At 34.6% G+C, this 22,291-nt stretch overlaps 3 protein-coding genes across 4 annotated transcripts; 2 read left to right on the top strand and 1 right to left on the bottom strand.

The window, feature by feature from the left end:
* Positions 1-1,785: 1,785 nt before the first annotated feature.
* On the bottom strand, positions 1,786-6,512 carry LOC132598783 (uncharacterized). 2 transcript variants are annotated; one of them, XM_060311870.1, is made up of 5 exons: positions 6,033-6,512; positions 5,221-5,365; positions 3,809-4,002; positions 3,339-3,512; positions 1,786-2,153 (listed from the first exon to the last, which is right to left on the bottom strand). In XM_060311870.1, exons 1-5 carry the CDS (start codon positions 6,192-6,194, stop codon positions 2,067-2,069), a joined length of 762 nt encoding a protein of 253 aa, XP_060167853.1. In that variant the 5' UTR covers positions 6,195-6,512; the 3' UTR covers positions 1,786-2,066. The 2 variants fall into 2 exon arrangements, with proteins under 2 accessions (XP_060167853.1, XP_060167862.1); XM_060311879.1 differs by having other exon boundaries at positions 5,233-5,365; positions 6,033-6,508.
* A 1,200-nt stretch (positions 6,513-7,712) lies between these two features.
* Positions 7,713-11,631, top strand: LOC132621244 (uncharacterized). Its single transcript, XM_060335470.1, has 5 exons — positions 7,713-8,023; positions 8,104-8,200; positions 8,918-9,017; positions 9,908-9,996; positions 10,811-11,631. The coding sequence occupies exons 1-5, from the start codon at positions 7,864-7,866 to the stop codon at positions 11,286-11,288; spliced, it is 924 nt and encodes a 307-aa protein (XP_060191453.1). The 5' UTR covers positions 7,713-7,863; the 3' UTR covers positions 11,289-11,631.
* A 4,557-nt stretch (positions 11,632-16,188) lies between these two features.
* On the top strand, positions 16,189-19,068 carry LOC132598778 (SNF1-related protein kinase regulatory subunit gamma-like PV42a). Its single transcript, XM_060311857.1, has 3 exons — positions 16,189-16,683; positions 17,580-17,934; positions 18,554-19,068. The coding sequence occupies exons 1-3, from the start codon at positions 16,253-16,255 to the stop codon at positions 18,890-18,892; spliced, it is 1,125 nt and encodes a 374-aa protein (XP_060167840.1). The 5' UTR covers positions 16,189-16,252; the 3' UTR covers positions 18,893-19,068.
* Positions 19,069-22,291: the final 3,223 nt, after the last annotated feature.

The raw sequence follows: 22,291 nt of genomic DNA, 5'->3' as shown, positions 1-22,291 counted from the left end.
CGTGGGCTAGCCCTTCATTTTTTTTTCATTTTTTTTTTATAAAAAAATTTGTTTTCAATCTAAATTCGAACCTCTAAGTATACCAATTTGTTATATTTCTAACATACAATTATATGGAAGTACATAATTTTACGACAACTTATATAAAATAAACACCTATACATCGTCGAGCACATTTGAATCCGTTTGTCATAAAGGTGCCTTAATTAACATCTCCATCTTAGTCTACATTCATATGCAATTTTAATTAGTTAAACATTATCAAATAACTAGATTTTAGAAACTAATACTTAATGTTCAAATTCGCTTAAAATATTACCATTTTGAATTTAGTAAAGCTCTGCAACTAATTTCGAGTAACAAGAAGTTTTTGACAATTTCATGATGGACTTTTATGCTTGGTGATTAGAAATTTTAGTAGCGTACTTGGCGATTAGGAATTTAGTATTAGGGATTTAACGCTAAATAAGAAAAATATGTAAGATGCTAAGACTAATTCGATAATAACTATTCCTATTTTTTTACTTCTTTTTTCACAATTTTCTTTTAAATTTCAATCATGAATACAACTTCTATACTTGGTGATTAGGATTTAACGTTACATGAGTAAAGTAACGTGTAAGATACTAAGACTTATTTGGTAATCACTATTTCTAGATTTTACTTCTTTTTTCACAATCTTCTTTTAAGGTTTTAATTAATCTAAATAGCCTTTTGGCCCACGGGCCGGCCTCGGTCAAGCCTCAAGGGCCAACAGGCTGATTTGGGCTGGGCTTATAAGCCTCAGTTTAAATGGGCTTAAAAAATTCTAGCCCAACCCTACCCCAATAGCAGGTTGAGTTGGGGTGGCCTCAAGGGCCAAGCCCATTTTGACAGCTCTATTTATTGCACACCAGACGGCAAGATGTTTCGCCAATTTGTTTTCACTTCTCCTCGACTTAGTTGTAACTCAGGACCCATTCTTGCCCACTTTCAGTGCAAAAGGAAGAATCTAGGTAATAATCTTGAAAGTACAATTTGAAGCTTTGCAAACAGTTAAGTTTGTAGAGGTAAAAGACGGGGAGCAATTCATTAGTACCATGAAGAGGTAAAACTTGTACCCTTTTAACTAAAACCGATTTCCTACTTTGAATGACTGAAAAGAGCCCATCCAAACCTCTCGGCAGCTTCGGTGAATCACTTGAGCCCTGATATATTTTCGGTGCCATGGAGCTCATATCGAGGAAAAGGTGCGGAAGGAAAAGCGCCCCCCCCCCCCCCCCCCACACACACACACACACTCTCTCTATAAAAAAGCCTGCAGGAAGCGCGAAGAGCTAAGCCACTAATGTCGTGGCGAAGGTTAGACCTCATAAAGTCAACGATGGTGTTGGGGGTCCCACTAAGGTGAATGTTATTGAACCCAAACGTTAAAAGTCATGAAAAGAATTCCTTCTACGTCTATTACTACTGTAAGACCACCAACAGGGGGAGATGAGCAACATGTGGGCCCTACACACTTGGAACAGCCTCACTCGCAACTAGGCTAAATATAGTAAGGCGGAGAACTGTTGTTCAGTGGAGCGCCAGAGTGCGGAGCTCTTCTTGTTCGATACCGCTTCCCGTCATCTGAGGCACCATCTCTCTCGGCAGGTGTAAGAGGCTAATGGCACGACTCCTTTGCACGCCCGTGTCACCAAGGAAGTAGTCTCTCCAAATTTTGGTCCCCAACAAATAGACATAGTAAGTTAGTAACCTAACTTATAATGTCGTGCAAAATCATACAGAAAGGACTGAGGCTATTAATAAAGGAAGAGGCTATGAACTGATTGATTTTGCACAGGAAATTAAATCAGCTTTGTTACATCACTCAACAACTCCTCTTCAGGCCATACTATCCGGATGATGCCCTATGCTACTGTGTCAGATCATTATCACCAGTGAGCTCAACTCAACATAACCTTGTAACTCAGAGACTACTAACAGATATAATACAAATTTAGTTGGACATCCTATATCACAGCTAAGATGCCAACAGACTTGATCTCTTTCTAGGTTCCATCTCCTAATTTGAAAACGTTTCAATATTAGAAGATGTCTGGATGGAAGTGTCCAGGGATAGAGTTGCATTGCTGAGACTGCTGCAAATACATTTTCAAAGAATAATTGTTGACCTGCAAAGATGACCATGCAAATCAGTAAGTTAAGACTGGAGAAACTTGAATCTCGCTCACTTAGAACCTGAAGAAGTCTACTTATGACGTGGGACGATAGTTGCTATGTATATATGCATGCATTGCGAGAAGCAATAATGCCAATGTAAATAGTTAAGTTTGTTGTGTACTCACAGATCTTTTATTGCAAACTATATGGCTACTAGTTTGAATTGATGTTAACATGTTTCACCAAGCAATACTAAAGTGCATTACCCGAAATTTATCTCTATACCTTTTGTCCATTGTCCTTAAGCAGATGAGTAACGAGCAATAACTATAATAACTAAAAAGAATCTCAAATGGTAAGGTAGTAATTTTCAACCAAAAAAAAAAACTCGGTAAAGAGAAAGAAAAGAAGAAAAGTCAACTATAGAAACTCCTCAGAAATAAAATCAATAATCACGCAAGTATGCAAAAAATTGTTCTATTTATTTTCATTGAATCAATAAAGTACATTCTAAAAATCACTCAAATTCAGTAGTTCAAAAGTTTAGCATTTTTTCGAAATTCGATTTTGCAAATGTTGAAGTGCCCTCAGACAGGATCAGACGGCATTCAGTTGAGAGTTTAGCATTTAACCATTAGTTGCAAGAAAGTTGATCTCTCTGTTCTATGATTGTTTCATAGTGCTAATAGATTTTCTGTAAAGAGCAACGCGGTTAGCTTCCATCTTTCTTTTTAGCCCATGTGAAATGTACGCTAGTGTTTCTTGAGGTGCTACACACTTCTGTAGGAGTCTTTACCTTTCAATAATTACATCTCTCCAACAACAACAACAACAACAACAACAACAACCCAGTGAAATCCCACAACGTGGGGTCTGGGGAGGGTAGAGTGTACGCAGACCTTACTCCTACCAAGGTAGGACGGCTGTTTCTGAAAGACCCTCGGAAATGAAATAACGCAAGCGACACAGACATTTCAAAATATTTCTTATCTTTCCAAATCGTTAATATTACCATGGTATCCTTAAAAGCTTGTCCTCAGATGCAAGATATCTGAATAAGACTTGCATTAATGGTACAAATGCATCAGTAAGCAAAAAAATATATTCTAATGCCCCGTTATTGTTGTAAACAGAACACATCTCCATTTATAGGTGCGTGGAAGCAAGAAAATAATATGTGAAGCTGCAGCTTTTACCTCTAGAGTTCTCAATTGCTCTTGATATTGAACAACCAACTGCTTCAGCTGCTGCACTTCCTGGTTCCTATCATTGTACTCCTTCTGACGTTCATGTTGGATGGACACTGCACGTTTCAGAATGGCATTGTCTCGCAGAATCATTTCTATTTGCTCCGTCAGCATCATATTTTCCTGGGAAAAATCAGGCACGGTGAACATCGGAAAATGATAGGCAAAGGCCAATAAACTAGAATGTCGAAAGGTAAATTTGCAAACATGAGTAAAATTGCTGTTCTCTTACTAGTGAAGCACTACTGTAGCCCAAAGTTTGCTCATGAAACAAAGAAAAAATATCTTAGAATGCATTGAAGAGCCAACAATCTAGGCATGCTCAAAATAGTTTTCTATCATCCCACAATTCCTTAGCATGGAATTTGTTGTCTGGTAAAATCCATGGACTATAATATACATAAATATACGATACCAACCTTCTGAATATTTTGAGCTGCTTCTGCACTTGCACCAGCACTAATGGATTTCTCTAAGCTCTCCAACACTCTTGTCGCACGAGCCCTAGCATCATCTGTGCTTGTAGCACTCATCATTTCCCTCACAAACAACTCCACCCAGTCTGCGCCATCAGCCGGAAGATTATTTGGGACAGAAGCAGTGTTCTCTATACCTGCAAATTTTGCATGCAAATTAGATTTCTTCCCTCCCAAATTGTTGAAAATCTAGACTTGGTTAGTGAGGTTTTTGGTTAATGAAGTTCTAAATGTAACAACCATTCAGTTAGTCTAATGAAGATCCACTATAAATAAGAGAAATGGCATGGTATCTGTATATCAACAAGAACCTATAATTATCAGAGAGAAGACTAAAAATTTTAAATTAAAAGGAATGCACCTGAGTTATGTGCACCTGAATACTAAATAGTCTCATACCATTCTACACTAATTCCTACAGATTCAGATAAGCATACGCAGTCACAAGATGCGAATGAGCTGTTAAATGGACACATCTATGAGTTCCTCCGAAAGAACTTGTCACACAAACATATTTTGAAACTTCTTTGCACCATGGGATGCTTATCTTATAACATTAGACATTATCATATATCACATACATGTTCCTCTAACTGCGATATATCAACAATACATATAGTTACTTACTAAGCTTTTCCTTCTTCATAATTTTAAGGTAAGAAAAGGAGCCCCCCCCCCCCCCCCCCCCCCCCCAAAAAAAAAAAAAAAGAAGCCAGTGCATCTCTAATGATATCAGTTACACATTTGCATAATTGTATATACGAGAAGTGTAAAACTCTTTTTTCCTATGTTTACATATATCAAAGAATATGATAGTGTTCAGGCACAAGCCAATACAATATATTTTTTTTTTTAATCCATGATAAGCAATAAATAACATTCTAATTCGAATCCTAAATATAACTCCAACTTGTGTTTTTAGTTAATCTATTGACAACTCTTTTTATATCAGCAGGGTCCTATACCCTAAAAAAGCACGTTGGAGAATTAGCAGTTACCTAAAATGAGTGGCAATTATGGGGAACAGAAAGGACCAGAAATTTCCCGAAAAAGTGTCCATGTCAATGACCCGTAAACACCATAGGTTACTGTCATGTAACTGAGAACTAAACCCTATTTAGGAGTACTTAGGTTGATCAAACAATCTCCCTTGTTCTGATGGAAGGGATGTAGTTGACCTTTTCCTATAGCAATTTTGCAACACTATGCAATTAGTGAGATAGTCAATACATCTGTGTAGATATGTATCCACTCCAACTTCACAAGATTAGGGATCATTTTGACATGTACGGAGTAATAAACATGAGAAAAACTAACGTCACCTTAATCAACAAACTCAAAACATTGAAACTAACATTTATACATACCACCATCCATCTCTCCATCAGCTTCTGAGGCAGTAACTGCCTTCCCCTCTGCATGACTAAGATGAGGTTCACGCAGTCTCCTAATAGCAGCATCCAAATCATTGCCACATTCCTTCAAGGCTTTCTCAAGAAGCTGAATAGTATATGATAAAACACTTAGTACCCAGAAACTCATTAAATAAAAGCAACAACAGAGTTTTTAACAGAAACACAGCATACATAAGCCATTGAATCTTTGCACCTTGTAAGTAATCATAGATTGCATCTCTTGATATTCTTATTGTAGAAAAGACCACCAAGAAATATAATTGAAGTTATACCACAATGACACAATGTTTAAGATGCTACTTAATTTAAATATTGTATTAGCTAGGAAAGAGCCGAGGGTCTTTCGGAAACAACCTCTCTGCGTCCATGAGGTAGCGGTAAGATCTGCGTACACTCTAACCTTCTCAGACCCCACTTATGGGATTACACTGGGTATGTTGTTGTTGTATTAGTTAGGAAACAAATTAACTTAAGGGGTTGAAAAGTTAGTTTCAAAATTGAAAAGTTCAATACATTTGACAGGCCTTAAAAGAGCTGCAAATCAACCCCCCACCACTCCAGCCGGTGCAAAAGGTAACTATTGCAGAGAAATAGTTACAAAGTCATCTACATTATTCGGTGCATTTCATTCCGATACCAGATAGTAATTTTACTTAAAAACAAAAAGAGATTTAACACACTGTACATAGTTTCTCCAATTAACTAACAATTACAAAATACTAGAGCTCTACATAAAGGAAGAAGGATGATACCTGAGTGTCTATATCAGGAAACAAAGCTCTAAGCTGATCGATGACAGCTGGCGGGGGCGAGAATCGAGTCGGAGAGGTAGAGGAACACCGGAGCTTCTTTGAAACAGGCGCCGATTGTATATCTTCGTAGAATGATCTCTTGCCATAAACAATTGCAGACATAATATTATTATCAAATCTAAATAAACTTTCAATCAAATAGTTCAGCTGATTCTGTGGTTTGGGAATTAGGATTTAGGGTTTTGAAGTTGCATGCTATGTGAATTTGCGTTAGAAACTATATATGTGAAGAGACAAGGGGAGAGGTTATTGAGATTCCAAGTTTTTCTTGTTGGCTACTTTGCTTTGTATATCCTATCCCTTCCTTTTTGGTCCCTTTCTTTATACTAGTACTAGTATAAACTTTGGTGTTTTGTTGATAGGGATGGAAGGCGGGGAAGAGGATAGCAACACGCGCCTTTTGGACATCTTCGAATGTATTCATGGTCGATGGTTACGATGACATTTCAGGGATCTGTTTTATTTATACTTTTCCCATTGGATGATATGTACTGTAATGTGTTACATTTTGGTTTTCATTTTGGGTATTCTGTGTTTATTTTGGGTCCAATTAAATCTAATTTTATGCCATAAATAATTGACATTAGAGGTAAAAACTTTCTAATAAATACCAAAACTTAAACCCAAATTTTTAATTATAGATGATTAATGGGGTTGTTTGGTATGCGGGTTGTGATATTCCATGGGATTATTTTATCTCAACTTCTAGATGAAATTCTAGTCCCACCATTTCTGTACAAATCAAATATGGGATAAGATTAATCCCAATTCTCAAAATCTTATTCCAAAATTATTATCCTTATTCCACGTACCAAATTAACAAAAGTATTAACTATTCCACTGCAACTTTTGTGGGTGAAATATGCAATGTTTACTTCTCTCCATCTCTGGCGTAGCGGGAAGTTTGTATCATTAAAGGCCAGGTATTTGTGAATTATGAATAGTTTTCCTTCTAATTGTCTCGTTTTTCATGAAAGGGGATTAAATTAGTACTATAGAAGACATGATATTGCCAAAATGAACCAGCTATGACGTGGTAACTATCATACACAACAACAATTCCTAGTTAGAAATAGTGGTGCAATAATATTTCAAACACACCGGGTTTTAAATTGTGGTAAATCAGTTTGGCTCAGCACCACTTCTAGTCCCTTTAACCTAATGGCTTGTTTAGTTACAAGTGTTTTTTTAGTAGAATAAAGTTCATAGAGGATTTTTTTAAGGACTTTACCAAAAGAATACTTGCTTTTGTAGAAATTTTTTAGGAGGTGCAGTTTCTTCTTTTTGTTTTCTTTTGTAATGTTGCAAAACAAAATGTTCAAAAACGTTTGCTTTAAATTTTCTCAAAATGTTCTCACAAGTCCCATCGAAACACTTCATAAACTGCCAAATGCCCGTTCTACTAAACTTTTTCAGTAAACATGGATCCACCTTTTCTTTTTGTCACCTTCAAGGCTTCAACTGTCAGTGTTGCATCAAATCACTATTAATTAATCATAATTAGTAATAAAGGTAACATTAATTAATTTGATATAGACATTACTGGTGATTGATGAATAATTAATGTTCTTTCTCCTTCAACAGGTTAGTGAATTAAGTGACAGCGCGTGTGAAGTAAATTCGTTTGTCCTACTTAAAAAACGTGATCCCCCTAACGGTCACTTCTTAAAAAACCGAACGCCTCTGAGTTTCTGTTTACAATGCCACTCAACTCGCTGGTTTCCCTTATTTAAGCACTCAAAAACTAGAGATTTTCGAAAACAAGCTTATAATGGTGAAGATCATATCGTGTTTTCAGGTTCAAAATCGGAGTTCTAGGGTTAGATCTCCATTTCAGCTAAACAATGGACTTGTTCGGAGTTTTGGTTACCGCAAACTTCCTGAACAGCTACTCAATCTCTCTGTCCTCAAATTGGATGGCTCTTCATTCGGTAAAGTTAGTTTAGTTTTTGTTGAATTTTGTCGTGGTATTATGGCTGATGCTGGTTGTTTGACTGGAATTTTTTAATAGTAATACATGTAGCGAGGAATGCTACAGTAGCAGACGTTAAACAAGCAGTTGAGGAAGCTTTCAATTTCTCGCGGGAAGATGAAGGCAAGATTTTGTGGTATGAACGCAAGCTAATTATTTCTAATGGTTGACACCACGTGAGCGTATCTAGCCTTCGCGAGCTTGTCGCTTTTGATTCTGTTAAATATGCATAAAAAAGGGGGAAAAGAGATGCTTATATAATTCTGAATCCATTGATTTTAGATATTACTCCCTCTGTCCCAATTTATGGGCGCAGCTGGAATTTCGAGAGTCAACCAAGTTTTTTTTTTTTTTTTACTGGAATTTCTTTATATACCTTTTAAATAGTTTAAGTTGTCAATTATTATGATTTATAGTACTTTTTACGTAGTTTATAGTTATATAAATTCTATGTCAAAAGACTTGAAGCTTCTATGTCCGAATTCACGGTCAAAGTTTAGAAGTTTGTATCTCGAAATTCCAACTGTGCCACATAAATTGGGACAGAGGGATTCGCCTTTGACGTGAAGGCATTAATATGATTATGGAAATGGATTTAAATTTTACAGTTTGTCTCTGCAATAGTTAAAGACTATAAGGGTTATTTTAAAAGAATTTCTCATCATTTCAGCTGCATGCTTATAATTGGTATTTGAAATTTTCCGTGTCAATGTCTTTGACTGCAATCATGTTGACTAGATTGTGAGAGAAAATAATGGAATAAGTTGAAATTTGGGGAAATTTTGATCTTCTGTTTTGATGTGAATATGGTAGGTTTTAAAATTGTATTGCCTATTTTTGCTTATTTATGCAGGTCACTAGTATGGAGTCACTTCTGTTTGTGCTATGGAAGTCAAAAACTTGTTAATGACAAAGCTTCTATTTACTGTTTTGGTATCAAAGATGGTGATCAGGTCAGTAGCTTATCGTATTGTTACTGATTGTGAATCTAAAAAGAGCTCGTTTCTAACTTCAGAATACATCTTTTTCCCATTATGGGAATTCATGAAGTAACATATCCATGTATAATGTATAAAGGGCTTAGTAGACTAACAACTTGTTTTTGCTATTTGAATCTAGTGACATGAGGAAAAGGAAGGAAAAGGAACTACGCTATGTGATGAGTAACAAGACCATATATTAGTGTCTTAGTATACAATAGTTCTTGTTTTCAGCCCCATGATACTTTTGGATCATCGAACTAGAATCAATTTGAGAAACCAACATATCTGCCATGAAAATCCTGTGCCTATCTCTAGCTGGTTCATATGACAAAGCTAAGCTAGTACACGTAACCTAACTAAGATTGGCTGTGTGTCATCCCATATGAAGTTGAGTTTGGGTAGAAAGTTAAATATTCTCAAGTATAATTGATGAGAGATGATGATTTAACGGATACGAGCGGAATCTCAGATAAGGTACTAACATCTAGTATTGGGAGCAATTGGTGGCTAATCTTTCTAGTGAGATCATATGTGGATTTGAGACATTGGAATCTCACCACTACTTATTCAATAATATAAATCTGCTTTGGATGTGCACTGAATTGATAAATGTAGCTAGTTATGAGAAACATATGCGATTTACAAGAACAAGCAATGAACATTCTGTACCCAGCATCTGCCTCTGTGTTCTACACAGACATGTAGTCATGTGTACTAACAATCAAATACACACATGTTATTTGAATGCTTCAAAATCAAGCTATCGTTAATAAAATGCTCTTATGAACTTCAAGAATGATCTCCCAATAAACCTACATTTCATGCTTCTTACCTTATCTTTTTTTGCTTGGAGTCTGCAGCTTCAATTTGCACAGCATGTCACATTGGAATACAGGCCGGCTAAACAAAGACTGGATAGCCAATGTAACGAGTCCAAACAATGCTCTATGTAAGGGTATTCCTAAGATTTAAGACCTTTCTTTTCTGTAGATGGCAAATCTGACTGGCTTGAATAAATAGTTGATACCACTTCATATGTATGTCATTTTGATGCTCCAATATTTCCCGCATTAGATATCTTACGATAAAAGTTAAATACTAGTTAAGACAGCAAACCTGGTTGCTTTCCCTTTTTCTTTTGTCTAGATGCTCGCTTTTGCCTGCGTGTGGTTATTTTCACAAGACCCAATTTGCTGAAATCTAGGCCTAAATCCCCCTGTAAATTCATTGTTGCATGGGGATGAATATTTAGGTTCACTCACCATTCTTAAATTTAGGATTATGTGACCATGAATTGTGATCCTCTACCTTATTTCATACTTAATTCACAAGTGCCATCAATACTTCTTCCCTTATATAATATTGGGACCTCATAACTGGAAAGTATTATGCTTGTGGACCATCTTCTTCTACTTGTGTCCCAAAATCCAATCCTCAAAATGGGTAACATGAGAATCACTGGGAGACAATCCCAGAACTTTTGGCAGTCACCATGCAAAAGTGGCTGATAATTGATATTTTCTCCTCACTGCAAAACTAAACAGAGAGATATGTCAACAGTTAAAGAGCCAAGTTGTGACCTGGTAAGCAGCAAATAGCTCTCTCAGTCGCTGAGAGTACATGTGTTGGGCTAATACATGTATCCTTGCATATCTGTATGTTTACGCTTGCTTGTCTGTTACATAACAGAATTTTAGTATGTATACAATTGTGATCTGTCACTGAACAGAATTTAAGTGGCACTCTAACCGTTTTTCTGCCAGTTCAAATGCTCATGGAGTGAACGTTGAAGATAATGCCACCATTGACCACCAAGAGAAGAGCAAAAAGATTAGTGATTTTCAAGACGAGGATGCAATTCCTAAACCAAAATTCAAACTGAACGTTGAAGATAATGCCACCATTGACCACCAAGAGAAGAGCAAAAAGATTAGTGATTTTCAAGACGAGGATGCAATTCCTAAACCAAAATTCAAACTGAACGTTGAAGATAATGTCACCATTGACCACCAAGAGAAGAGCAAAAAGATTAGTGATTTTCAAGACGAGGATGCAATTCCAAAACCAAAATTCAAACTGAACGTTGAAGATAATGCCACCATTGACCACCAAGAGAAAAGCAAAAAGATTGGTGATTTTCAAGACGAGGATGCAATTCCTAAACCAAAATTCAAGCTGTCCCATCTTTTAAGAGGATGGTTTTCTCAATCAAAATCTTCGATGTCGACAAGAAAGCTTTAACCTTATCCAGATTTTCCCTTTAATGTGCTAACGGTGCGTCTGTGGAACTTTGAATCACTAAATGGTGCCAACCTGCTTGTACTGCTGTATATGTTGTCGAATATGAGGATCTTTAGTTATCTTCTTATTTGTTTATTGACTAGGTTGTCAATCTGAAGTTGTTACTGCTAATTCAATTATTAATATCCAAGTTACTCGTGGTCTCTTCACTGCAGAAGATAGTAGCTAGCCTGTTCATAGAAATATAGTGTTATAATAGGAGGATTAATACTGTTCAGTTAATGTGATCCGCTTGCATATCTCTGTCATATGTTATAGATCGTAGTTCCAGCCTTTGTTTCTTGCTTTCCAGGCAAAGTGATGGAGTACTATATATGGCCTGGAACTAAATGGTATGGTTTGTAACGGCAGAATCAGCAAACGCTGGATAGGGATTTGATAACTGACATTCAGAATGGAAGTTTCAGTACAATTTCTCGGACATTCAGATGCTCAATGGCTGCATCAGTTACAGCATATTTCTGGCAAACAGAAAAAGAGCTCTAATTTGGGTATAATACATGAGCATGCATAACTCTTCGTCAGTCGATATCCGATGACATGGCCATGCAACTTCTCTAACGACTCACAGCAGCGCCTGCAAGGGGGATAGGCTAAGTTATTAAGAGAATCCGCGACTTAAGTAGCACAAAAAATAAAAAGTTGAACCAAACTAGTATAAAAAAAAAAAAAAAAAACATAAGTAGTATTCACGCACGAAATTCGTGCGTGAATGGGTCAACATATATTGACCCCATCTTCCCCACCAGCGACTGCTCCCTTCCCCACCCCCATTAAACCCCGTTCCAGTGGTCCCACCCCCCTTAAAATGATAATTTCGTGTTATTTTTCAATCCAAAACTCAATATTCTTGGTATATTGAAGTGTAGGAACAAGTTTCTAAGGTTGGATTTCGGAATAGAGCGGCGTATAACATATTTCAAAAACTCAAAAAAAGCTTCAATCTAGGTATTTCACTATGAATTTTCTATTACATTGTTAAATATATTATTATCCTAAGCATGATCATTGTATAACTGTGGTGCATTACCCTTTTTTTTTCTTTTTTTTTTTTTCGTTTTTGGGCAGTCCGTGCACTGTTGGGACTGCCCATTTTTTCATTTTTTTTATTTGTTTATCTATTGTTAATTAGTTAATTATTTATTGCTTGTTTATTTAGTATTTGTTAATTTTTGGATTAGCGACTTAAGTATTTGTTAATTGTTGGATTAGCGACTTAAGTATTTATTAATTGTTAGACTGGCTAATTATTTATTTTGTTTTTGTTAAGCCAATTGTTTATTTGTTAATAATTTCTTAATTGTTTCATTAGTTAATTAATTGTTTATTTGTTAAATATACGATAATAATTTATTAATTTTTTGATTAGTTACTTAATTGTTTATTTATTAAATATGTGATAATAACTTGTTAATTATTTGATTAGTTAGTTATTTGTTTATTTATTAATATATACTAATTGTATGCTAACTAATTGTTAATTATTTGACTTATCTTTATATTTTAGGAATGAAAACCGTTAGTTTAGGACGGGTATGACAACGTGCATAACGTTTATGAGGCAACAAGAACGTGCACTTGTGGTAAGTGGCAAACGTATCACATGCCGTGTTCTCATGCTGTCAAGTGCTTCGAGAGAATGAGAAAAACGGTAACAAGTTATGTGGCGGGGGAATACAAGGTCCACAGTTACCTTAGAGCATATTCCGGTCAATTCCACCCACTTGGTAATGAAGCTTATTGGCCAAACGAGCCGTTTTCGATGGTTGCTAACAAGGATTACATCAGGAAATTGGGCATTAACTCACGAAGTCGTAGACCCAATCAAATGGATGTTAGTGAAAGAACTTATTCTTGCAAGTGCTCTACCTGTAAGCAATATGGCCATGACAAGCGTTCCTGTGGGCAACAAGGCCGTGGTAGTACAAGCACCTCTCGAAGTAATAGAGTCTCTAGAACTTGAAAATTGTATTACTTTGAATTAGTATTGTAATTAGATGGAATGAATTATTTTTAAATTAGTATAAACCTCTCGTATTGGATGAATTATTATTAAATCAAATATTTATATTTGAACATTCAAATATAATAAAACACTTAAATCAAAACCCTATAAATAGACAAGTTTCAAAACTTACTTCGGGGCACCTTAGAACCCCTAAAACGGTTATCCAAACGTTTAGGTGGACTTGATGTAATGAGCCGACATTATTGTACGCAAAAAAAGATATTAAGTTTTATATAAAATATTGATATTTTGGGATTTTGAAACATGACTAAACTTTGCCCAAAGTATGGAAAAAAATGTGATTTGAAAGGTAAGACAAAAAAAAAAAAAAAAAAATTGTGCTGCTTCACGCATGAAATTAGTGCGTGAAAGGAGTATATGGTATTATTGCAAGTTGATCCTTTAAAACGGTCAAATAATGCTCCATTCACGGACTAAATTCATGCGTGAAAGGCAAAATGGGAATTTGCTCTTTCACGCATGAAATTAGTGCGTGAAAGGAGTATATCCTATTACATTTCATGCGTGAAAGGAGTATATGGTATTATTGCAAGTTGGTCCTTTAACGCATGAATTTCGTGCGTGAAAGGGTCAAGCTGCATTTTTGCAGTTTGGTCCTTTCACGCACGAATTTCGTGCGTGAATACTACTTATGTTTTTTTTTTTTTTTTAATACTAATTTGGTTCAACTTTTTATTTTTTGTGCTACTTAAGTCGCGGATTCTTATTAAGAGGGGACACAGTGCTGCAATTCTAAGGACTGATTGTCCTTAGATTTTATTTGAAATCAATATTTGAAAATTATTTCAAATAACTATTTATTTATCAAATTGACACATTATTTCAACTTCAAGCTAAAAATATGAAATTGCAATTAAGCTTTTTGTATGTTCATATCTAAACACGACTTCACCTATGAATATCTTTTTCCACTTAACTTCAAATGCAACTTTCTTAAAAATATTAATCAATTCATGTCGACACGCGTACGAACTACTAAATAGATTAAACATTCAATTGATGAGAAAAGGACCAAAATCATCCATAATGTTTGGGTTTGGATCAAAATCATACATATTCTTTCACATGGTGCACTAATAGTACATTATGTTTGCATAAGTGGTGCACTTTTAGTCACAATCCCAAATAAATTTAACGGAAAAGAACAAAAATGCCCCTGAACTTTTAGAAAAGGTATAAAAATACCCTTTATTCATCTATTTTGCTAAAACTACCCCTCAATTCAACTTTTTGAGAATTTATTCCCCTTGACTAACGGACAACACTAATTTTTTTTTAAAAAAATAAAAATAAATTGCACATGACATTTTATTACTGAAAAATTGATTTATTCTTTTAAAAAGAAATCTGAAAAATCGTTATTTGTAGAATAAGGAAAAATAATTTTTCAACATCCATTTCTTTAAAAAAACAAATGTAGTAAGCCTTTTATATATATATATATATATATATATATATAAACAAACTCCGCCTGTGTGAGCTCGCTCACATTGCCGGTCCCAAGCCCGGATAAAGGAGGAGGGTTGCCGAGGGTCAATCGGAAACAGCCTCCCTACCCAGGTAGGGGTAAGGCTGTGTACATCTTACCCTCCCCAGACCCCACTATTGTGGGATTACACTGGGTAGTGACCATATATATATAAAAACAGAATTGGATTTTCATTAAAACATATGGAATTTTTTTAAGTTTGGAAAAAAAAATTTAACGGGTGGAAACCCCATTTTTTTTTTAGAAAATTCAATTTTTAAATCTGAAAAACTGATTGTTTTTTTAAGTAAAATGTGCAAAACTAATACTCCATAATTTTCTTCTAGATTTAAAAAAAGATAGTTTTCTGGTTTTTTTTTAAACACAGTTTTTCCATAAAAAAAATAATTTTTTCAGATTTTTATAAAAATCCAATTTTTCACATTTTGAAAAGAAAAAAATTAGTGTTGTCCGTTAGTCAAGGTTTTACTCGTTAAAAAAAAGTTTTTCAAATTTAAAAAAATTCCAAGGTTTCAGATTTCTTTTTAAAAGAATAAATCAATTTTTCAGTAATAAAATGTCATGTGCAATTTTTTTTTTTTTTTAAAAAAAATTAGTGTTGTCCGTTAGTCAAGGGGAATAAATTCTCAAAAAGTTGAATTGAGGGGTAGTTTTAGCAAAATAGATGAATAAAGGGTATTTTTATACCTTTTCTAAAAGTTCAGGGGCATTTTTGTTCTTTTCCGTTAAATTTATTTGGGATTGTGACTAAAAGTGCACCACTTATGCAAACATAATGGACTATTAGTGCACCATGTGAAAGAATATGTATGATTTTGATCCAAACTCAAACATTATGGATGATTTTGGTCCTTTTCTCTTCAATTGATGCCTAATCTACGAGAAAGCTAAGAACGAGAGGGAAAGTACGGCCCAGTGATAATCGGGGCACGATTATATATATTCGGTGGATAAATAGACCCATTTCCTTACCGTTCTCTATTTAAAAATTAAACTTTTATGGGAGCAGAAAGTATTTTAATATTATTTCATCTTATATATGTCGTGTTAGCTCTCCAATTGCTCGATGAATGTAAACCACATAGATAAAATACAGTAACAAATTAAAATATTTTAATACTGCAAAGATTATCCACTCTTAAAAAAAGGCTCAAAATATCTCTAATAGACAGTGTACTGCTCAAGACGCAAGCACCACGTAGCAAAGAAAATAACAAATGGCACTCTTCTGTCTTCCATTCCCTAATACTGACACGTATTAAGCCACATCATTCGAGTCTTCTGGATGAACCTTATATTAGGACACTTTCATCAGTCGCACACGGTTATTTCCCTGTTGTTTCCAACCCAAAAACTAAATCAGAAACAGAGAATATATACAAAAATATGCAGGCAACTATGGTACAAGGTGGCAGCCCCAATAAATTACCTCAGCAACATCAAATGCTGAAAGACAAGCAAGTGAAGGATTTAATGGTTGACAAAAGAAGGCTTGTTGAGGTTCCATATACTGCCACGCTGACAGACACTATAAAAACACTGATGGCTAACAAGGTGGTGGCTGTTCCTGTGGCTGCGCCACCTGGTCACTGGATTGGAGCTGGTGGTTCTATGATTTTGGAATCTGATAAACAGACTGGTGCTGTGAGGAAACATTATATAGGAATGGTTACTATGCTTGATATTTTGGCACATATTGCTGGAAATGTTAGTGCTCATGATGATGATTTGGCGAAAAAGATGATGGTCCCTGTTTCTTCAATTATAGGACATTGTCTTGAGAGTCTTAGCTTGTGGACCCTCAGTCCTAACACTAGGTATGTACTGGACGTTGTTGGTAATTATTTTTCAAGAGTTTAACTTTGATACACTGGCAATTCATCATGTTTTTACACTATCAGATTAATTTTACACGAGCAGATTAGGATGAGTTGCTGTCAATAATACTCCGCATAACTTGCTATATATACCTCTTAAAATACATTGGTCTATATAAGTTAGTAATTAAATTGTCACACTGAAGTCCAGACCAACAATAAAAAGCATAAGGTACATTAAAGGCTCTGCTTCGACAGCTTACCTCGCTGAAATTCAGTAGCTTTAGGGCTAAATCTGGTATTTGTGTTAAGAAATTCACCTATTATGTATAAATTATTTATTTTGAACTTAAGTGGTGTCCTATTGTAGAATTCATAATTCATAATTCATAATCCATAAATTAAACTTTGTATTTGCCTCTATTAATATAAATAGAGCCAACTACCGCTCTGTGTCTTTGTGTCTCAATATATGTGACACTTTATTCCTTTTAGTTTTTAGTCAGTAGTCCAAAAAAGAAAGACACTCCTATAATCTGCAACAATTTTACTGAAGTCTTCTTTTATCTTAATGAGATAATTTACCACCACATAATTTAGTTTGTTTTAGACCACAAGTTTCAAAAGGCTAGATTTAATTTTTAAATTTTGTGTCCCATTAAAATCAGTCAGCATAAAGACGGAGGAAGTAGTATTTGGATATAAAGAGTTTTTGTTAGTATAATCATTGTTTGGCTTGGCTGATTGCAAGCAAGACTAAAATATCGTTGATCACTAAAATTGAGTTCATTCTAAGCTGCAATTTTCGATGCTTTTTGGATATCCAAGGCTCTCTTTTTATTTTCTAGATCGTGTAATTGTTGGATCTTCCATTAATTACTGGTTTATATGCGAAGCATTGTGGATTGCATGGAAGTTTTCAGCAAAGGCATACACCGAGCCATGGTACCAGTCGATGGACAATCAGAAAACATAACTGGTGTTGAGCTCACCGAGTCCGCATCGTGTTATCGAATGCTAACACAAATGGATCTGCTAAGGTTTTTGAATGACCAGCAGGAGCTTAAAGCTATAATGTCGAACAAGGTCTCAGACAAACAATTGCAAGCAATCACAGACACTGTTTTTGGGGTGACTAATAAGGCAAAAGCTATCGATGTGATCAAATGCATGAGAACAGCTTCGCTCAATGCAGTACCAATTGTGGAGTTGTCTGATGACATTGAAGAAGATCATACTCAGCTTGTTAATGTAAGTTGAAGCTTTTGGTCTTAGACGTTGAGAGTTAATTTATATACACTAACATTATTAAGATTCATACACTATTGGTGAGTTTAGCACAGTAGGTTAATTACATGTGTTAGTTGTTACTTCCTCGGTTCCAATGTAACTTCTAATTATTTTCAGCATGTCAGCTTATCTACTTATATTTAAAAGAAATGATTAGCTTTAAAGTTTTATTTTCTAGTAATATATAATCACACGAATATCTAAGGCCCGGGGCGAACACAAGAGAGTTATAGGTTTGACGGATCTTGTAGCTCTAGCTTAAATTCTATATTTGTGGTGAGATGTTGTGGTATGAATGAATTCTAAAGATCTTCAGTATCTATAAACTTGAAAAACAAATTCTGGATTCACTTCTGTCCAAGTCTGATCGTAGATCACAAATTTCAGAAGTCATTTCCTTTTTCCTTGAACTTCGTGCTTTCCTTGAATTTCGTGCTTAGTCAAATATCGGTACATGGATTAGGACAGAGATAGATTAGGATGGAGTTTGAAGCGAGTATTTTCAATGTTGCTAGTCTTTTAGACGGCCTTATATTGTAAAATGCTTTTTATACTGTCTAGTTTCGCATGATATTTGCAGGGTAAGAAGAGGAAGATTGTAGGAACATTTTCGGCTACGGACTTGAGAGCATGTCCTGTACAGCAAATACAGCCTCTACTGAATCTAGAGGTTCTTGATTTCTTGAAAATGCTGTCGGGGACACCATTATATGGATCTACAGGGCTGAGATCTTCATGGAGGGAACAAGTGACTTGCCATCCAGAATCGTCACTCGGGGAAGTGGTGGAGAAAGTTGTGTCGGACCACGTTCATCGTGTTTGGGTGGTGGATGAACAAGGCTTGCTGGAAGGAGTTGTATCCGTCACTGATATGATAAGAGTCATCAGGCTCTGGTATCTTACTGAGTTTTTGCAGTAATGTGTGCACTGTTTTGCACCCGTTTTGTTCTGGGTTGTGGTTGGGGTTTTGGTGTAAATGAAATGCAATCCGTTCTATCAAATGATTCGCTATCGAGAATCTTTGTTTCTGCGTCTTAACACGACGCTAATTGTGCCAGGTTTATTTTTATCTCACAAGTCGATCTTTTGGTGTCTTCTGATTGTGTAAGGTTTATTTTTGTCTCACAAGTCGATCATTCGGTGTCTTCTGTTTGATGGGATGACGAGACGTGCAGAAAGATTTGTCACAAATTTTTAAGGCCAGGTTTCCTGTCAAACATTTGTCACATTAATCACTCATAGAACACATTCCTGTGTTTCCTGTCAAACATTTGTCACATTAATCGTTAAAACAGTCCTCCCGCCATAACTTGGGCACCCATGAGATTTGTGATCATGTAACTTGTCAATAGTTAAAACTGTTGTACTCCAAAATGCGACTAAGTGTGCCTTCCTCAATAGCTAGTAAGGTGCATTTGGACATGGCTTTGTACTCCTCCTCATGACATTTTGCTATACTACCATTGGCATAAAATCAATTAACAGCATATCATAAAAAGTCGGCTGCTAAATTCTTTCTGGGGGAAAAGATTTCTTGGCCTGCAAAAGTTCTGAGAGATGCGAGATTGAGAGAACTGTACGTTTAGGAATTAGGAGAGTATCAGAAATTAAACGGTTAGGAGCTTGTTTTAACAGGAGATTAATCTTAGTTTATTGATATTAAAAAGAGACGTGTCACAAGTTTAAGTGAAAATTTGAGAAAATGAAGATGAGCTCAATTTGCAATGTACATTTAGGTGCCTCATTCTCCTCCTGTACGAAATTTCCAACGCTTCATTAAAGTGAGATTCAGGATTTCCTCCACAGGGATCCTCGGGTCTTCCGTCTTTGGGCTCCCATTTTTGTATGAATGTTTAGGGCCTCTTTGGAAAGCCACCTGTTAATTGGAATTGGTGTAATTACAATGACTTGTTTGTTTGCCATAACGTAATTATAGTGTAATTAAAAGCGCGATGTTGGTTGCATAAATGTAATTATAAAGTTAGTTTAATTTAAAAATAAAATTTAAAAAATATTTGCTTTTATAAATGATATTAAATTAGTTATTTAATAATACATTATTTTTTGAAAATATATTAATTAATAATCATATATTTGTAACTAATATTGTAAAAAAAATTGATATATTAATAATATTTAATTTTAATTAATTATAAAACTTAAAAGAAGACTTTTTTTGTGAAAACGATTGGATGTTTGACAAAAAAAATAATATTTATAAATATAATGTGATAATATTATTCAAATATTTGACACAAAAAATTCATCAAATGTAAGTAAAAAATAAACAACCTGCATGTGAAAGCAAATAACTTAAAATTGAAAATATAACCTAAATTCAAAATCCAAAAGAAAAAGTTTAACATAATACTCTTGTGTCAAATTCCAACATTACATAAGTAAGTTCCAACGTAACTTAAGTAAATAATTTTAAAGAAAATATAAGTCTATAACTTCATTCACAACGAAATTCTACTTTAATAACGTCACTCGATATATGTCAAGTTTGTTAATGACTCATTCTTTCCAATATTAAGAGGTGTAGTTTCAAAAATTAGAATAACAACACGGTTATGCTAAATTAATAAACAAAAAAATACGAGTAATTACATAGAACTACAAGAAATAAAGGTTGGGAATGATAAGAAAGGAAATGAAAAATAAATAATGTAAAAAAATACATTTTAAAAAATAAAAGAATTAAAAAGTAAAAGTAAAAAAAAATAGAAATAAAAAATAAATTAAAAATCAAAAGAAATTAAAATAATAGAAATAAAAAATTAATTAAAAATAAAAAGAAATTAAATAAACAAACTAAAAAGTGACCTTGTAATTATAGGGTGTAATTACACTCAATTCTCAAGACCCCCTTTGAGAATTGAAGAGTGTAATTACACCCTCTCAATTACACTCAATTCCATCTAACTGTGTAATTACTTGGTCAAACAAACAGGTCAAACTGTGTAATTACACCCAATTCCAATTACCTGGTTGACTTTCAAAACAGGCCCTTAATTAACTGGGCCCAATTACACTGTACAATTCATATTGACTCTGCAACAAAATTACATTTCGTGTAACTATTTGTACAAGTTGGTACAACTGTGTTCGTCCTCCCCAACTCTCGCTTTTATGTAGTAGAAATAGAAATAGAAATATCCTAGTAAACTATGCATGTGCGATGTATGGGGCCCAACATGATTAATTTGATTACTCACTTTAGTTTGTCTTTATGGTTTGTAAATTTTGCAAAAGATACCGCGATTCTCCTTAGTGAGTCTCCATATTTTGTTTCTTTTCCTCTTATTTACTCTCTTAATTTCTCAATTGTTGTTAAAGATTTGTCTTATTTTGATTATGTTCGCCTCTTTTTATATTTAGTAAGTTGGCAATTCAAATATCATACATGTCAAGTTTACAATCACAAGATTCAAAGGATATTTTATTATATTATACACATTTTTAATTTAGAACCACAAGATTTAAAAGTCTATCTTTATTTTTTAAACTCCGTGTCTAGTCAAACTTAGACACTTAAATTGAGACAAAGGGACTATATGCCAAATGAAGAAAATGAAAGGGCAATTGAGACACCGCGGATACATGGGGACTTAAAAAGTAAACACACATGAGGTAGAATTAATGTTAAACTTCTGAAATGTACACATGTTAGTCCCTGCTTAGAGTATAATTTCATGTGTTTTCTATAATAGAGTAATAAAATGAAGTGTAGAAGTAAAGAAATATGATAACGTAAAAGTGGAATACACGTGTACAGAGAATAGGTGGCAAACCAAGTACCCCCTCCTTCCCAAAAAAATCATCTTAGTTTGATTTGGTACAAAGTTTAAGAAATAAAGGAAGACATTTGAAATGTGTGGTCTAAAACAAGCCTTAGATATTTGTGTGGCTATAAATCATCTCATAAAGTTATATTGTTTCTAAATGTAGAAAGGTGTCAATCTTTTTGGGACAGACTAAAAAGGAAAGAAAGATAATTTTTTTGGGACGGAGGGAGTAGTAGTACTTGTTAAATGAAGTGGACCCATAACTTGAAAAAAAGGAAAGAAACCAAGTACAATTGAAATAAGCCCAAATTTAGTGTACAACTCAGACAACTTTTTGTACAGTTTGTTGTTACTGTATTCGTCCCTCTTGGACACTTATATATATTAGATTAGAAATAAAATAAATAAATAAATATAATATAATAGAAAAACTAGTGACGAACTAACAAATTTAGATTAAAATAATGAGGACATCAAGTTTCTACTTGTATAAAACTTTGTGGAGATTGTTAGCTTCACCACCGAGAATT

This window comes from Lycium barbarum, chromosome 1 (genome assembly GCF_019175385.1).
Source record: "Lycium barbarum isolate Lr01 chromosome 1, ASM1917538v2, whole genome shotgun sequence".
Taxonomy (NCBI): domain Eukaryota; kingdom Viridiplantae; phylum Streptophyta; class Magnoliopsida; order Solanales; family Solanaceae; genus Lycium; species Lycium barbarum.
Note: the sequence above shows the minus strand (reverse complement) of the source record. Positions and strands in the feature narration are given on the sequence as shown.

Bases quoted from the DNA above. Each gene is read 5' to 3' on its own strand.
- LOC132598783 (XM_060311870.1), bottom strand. From the start codon at position 6,194: ATGTCTGCAATTGTTTATGGCAAGAGATCATTCTACGAAGATATACAA. The intron at 4,003-5,220 runs GTTAGTTTCAAT...CAAAATTTGCAG, and splicing joins GGATGGTGGTATGTATAAAT to GTATAGAGAACACTGCTTCT. The intron at 2,154-3,338 runs GTAAAAGCTGCA...TCATCTTTGCAG, and splicing joins AGCAATTGAGAACTCTAGAG to GTCAACAATTATTCTTTGAA.
- LOC132621244 (XM_060335470.1), top strand. From the start codon at position 7,864: ATGGTGAAGATCATATCGTGTTTTCAGGTTCAAAATCGGAGTTCTAGG. The intron at 8,024-8,103 runs GTAAAGTTAGTT...ATTTTTTAATAG, and splicing joins ATTGGATGGCTCTTCATTCG to TAATACATGTAGCGAGGAAT. The intron at 9,997-10,810 runs GTAAGGGTATTC...TTTTTCTGCCAG, and splicing joins GAGTCCAAACAATGCTCTAT to TTCAAATGCTCATGGAGTGA.
- LOC132598778 (XM_060311857.1), top strand. From the start codon at position 16,253: ATGCAGGCAACTATGGTACAAGGTGGCAGCCCCAATAAATTACCTCAG. The intron at 16,684-17,579 runs GTATGTACTGGA...TTATATGCGAAG, and splicing joins ACCCTCAGTCCTAACACTAG to CATTGTGGATTGCATGGAAG. The intron at 17,935-18,553 runs GTAAGTTGAAGC...TGATATTTGCAG, and splicing joins ATCATACTCAGCTTGTTAAT to GGTAAGAAGAGGAAGATTGT.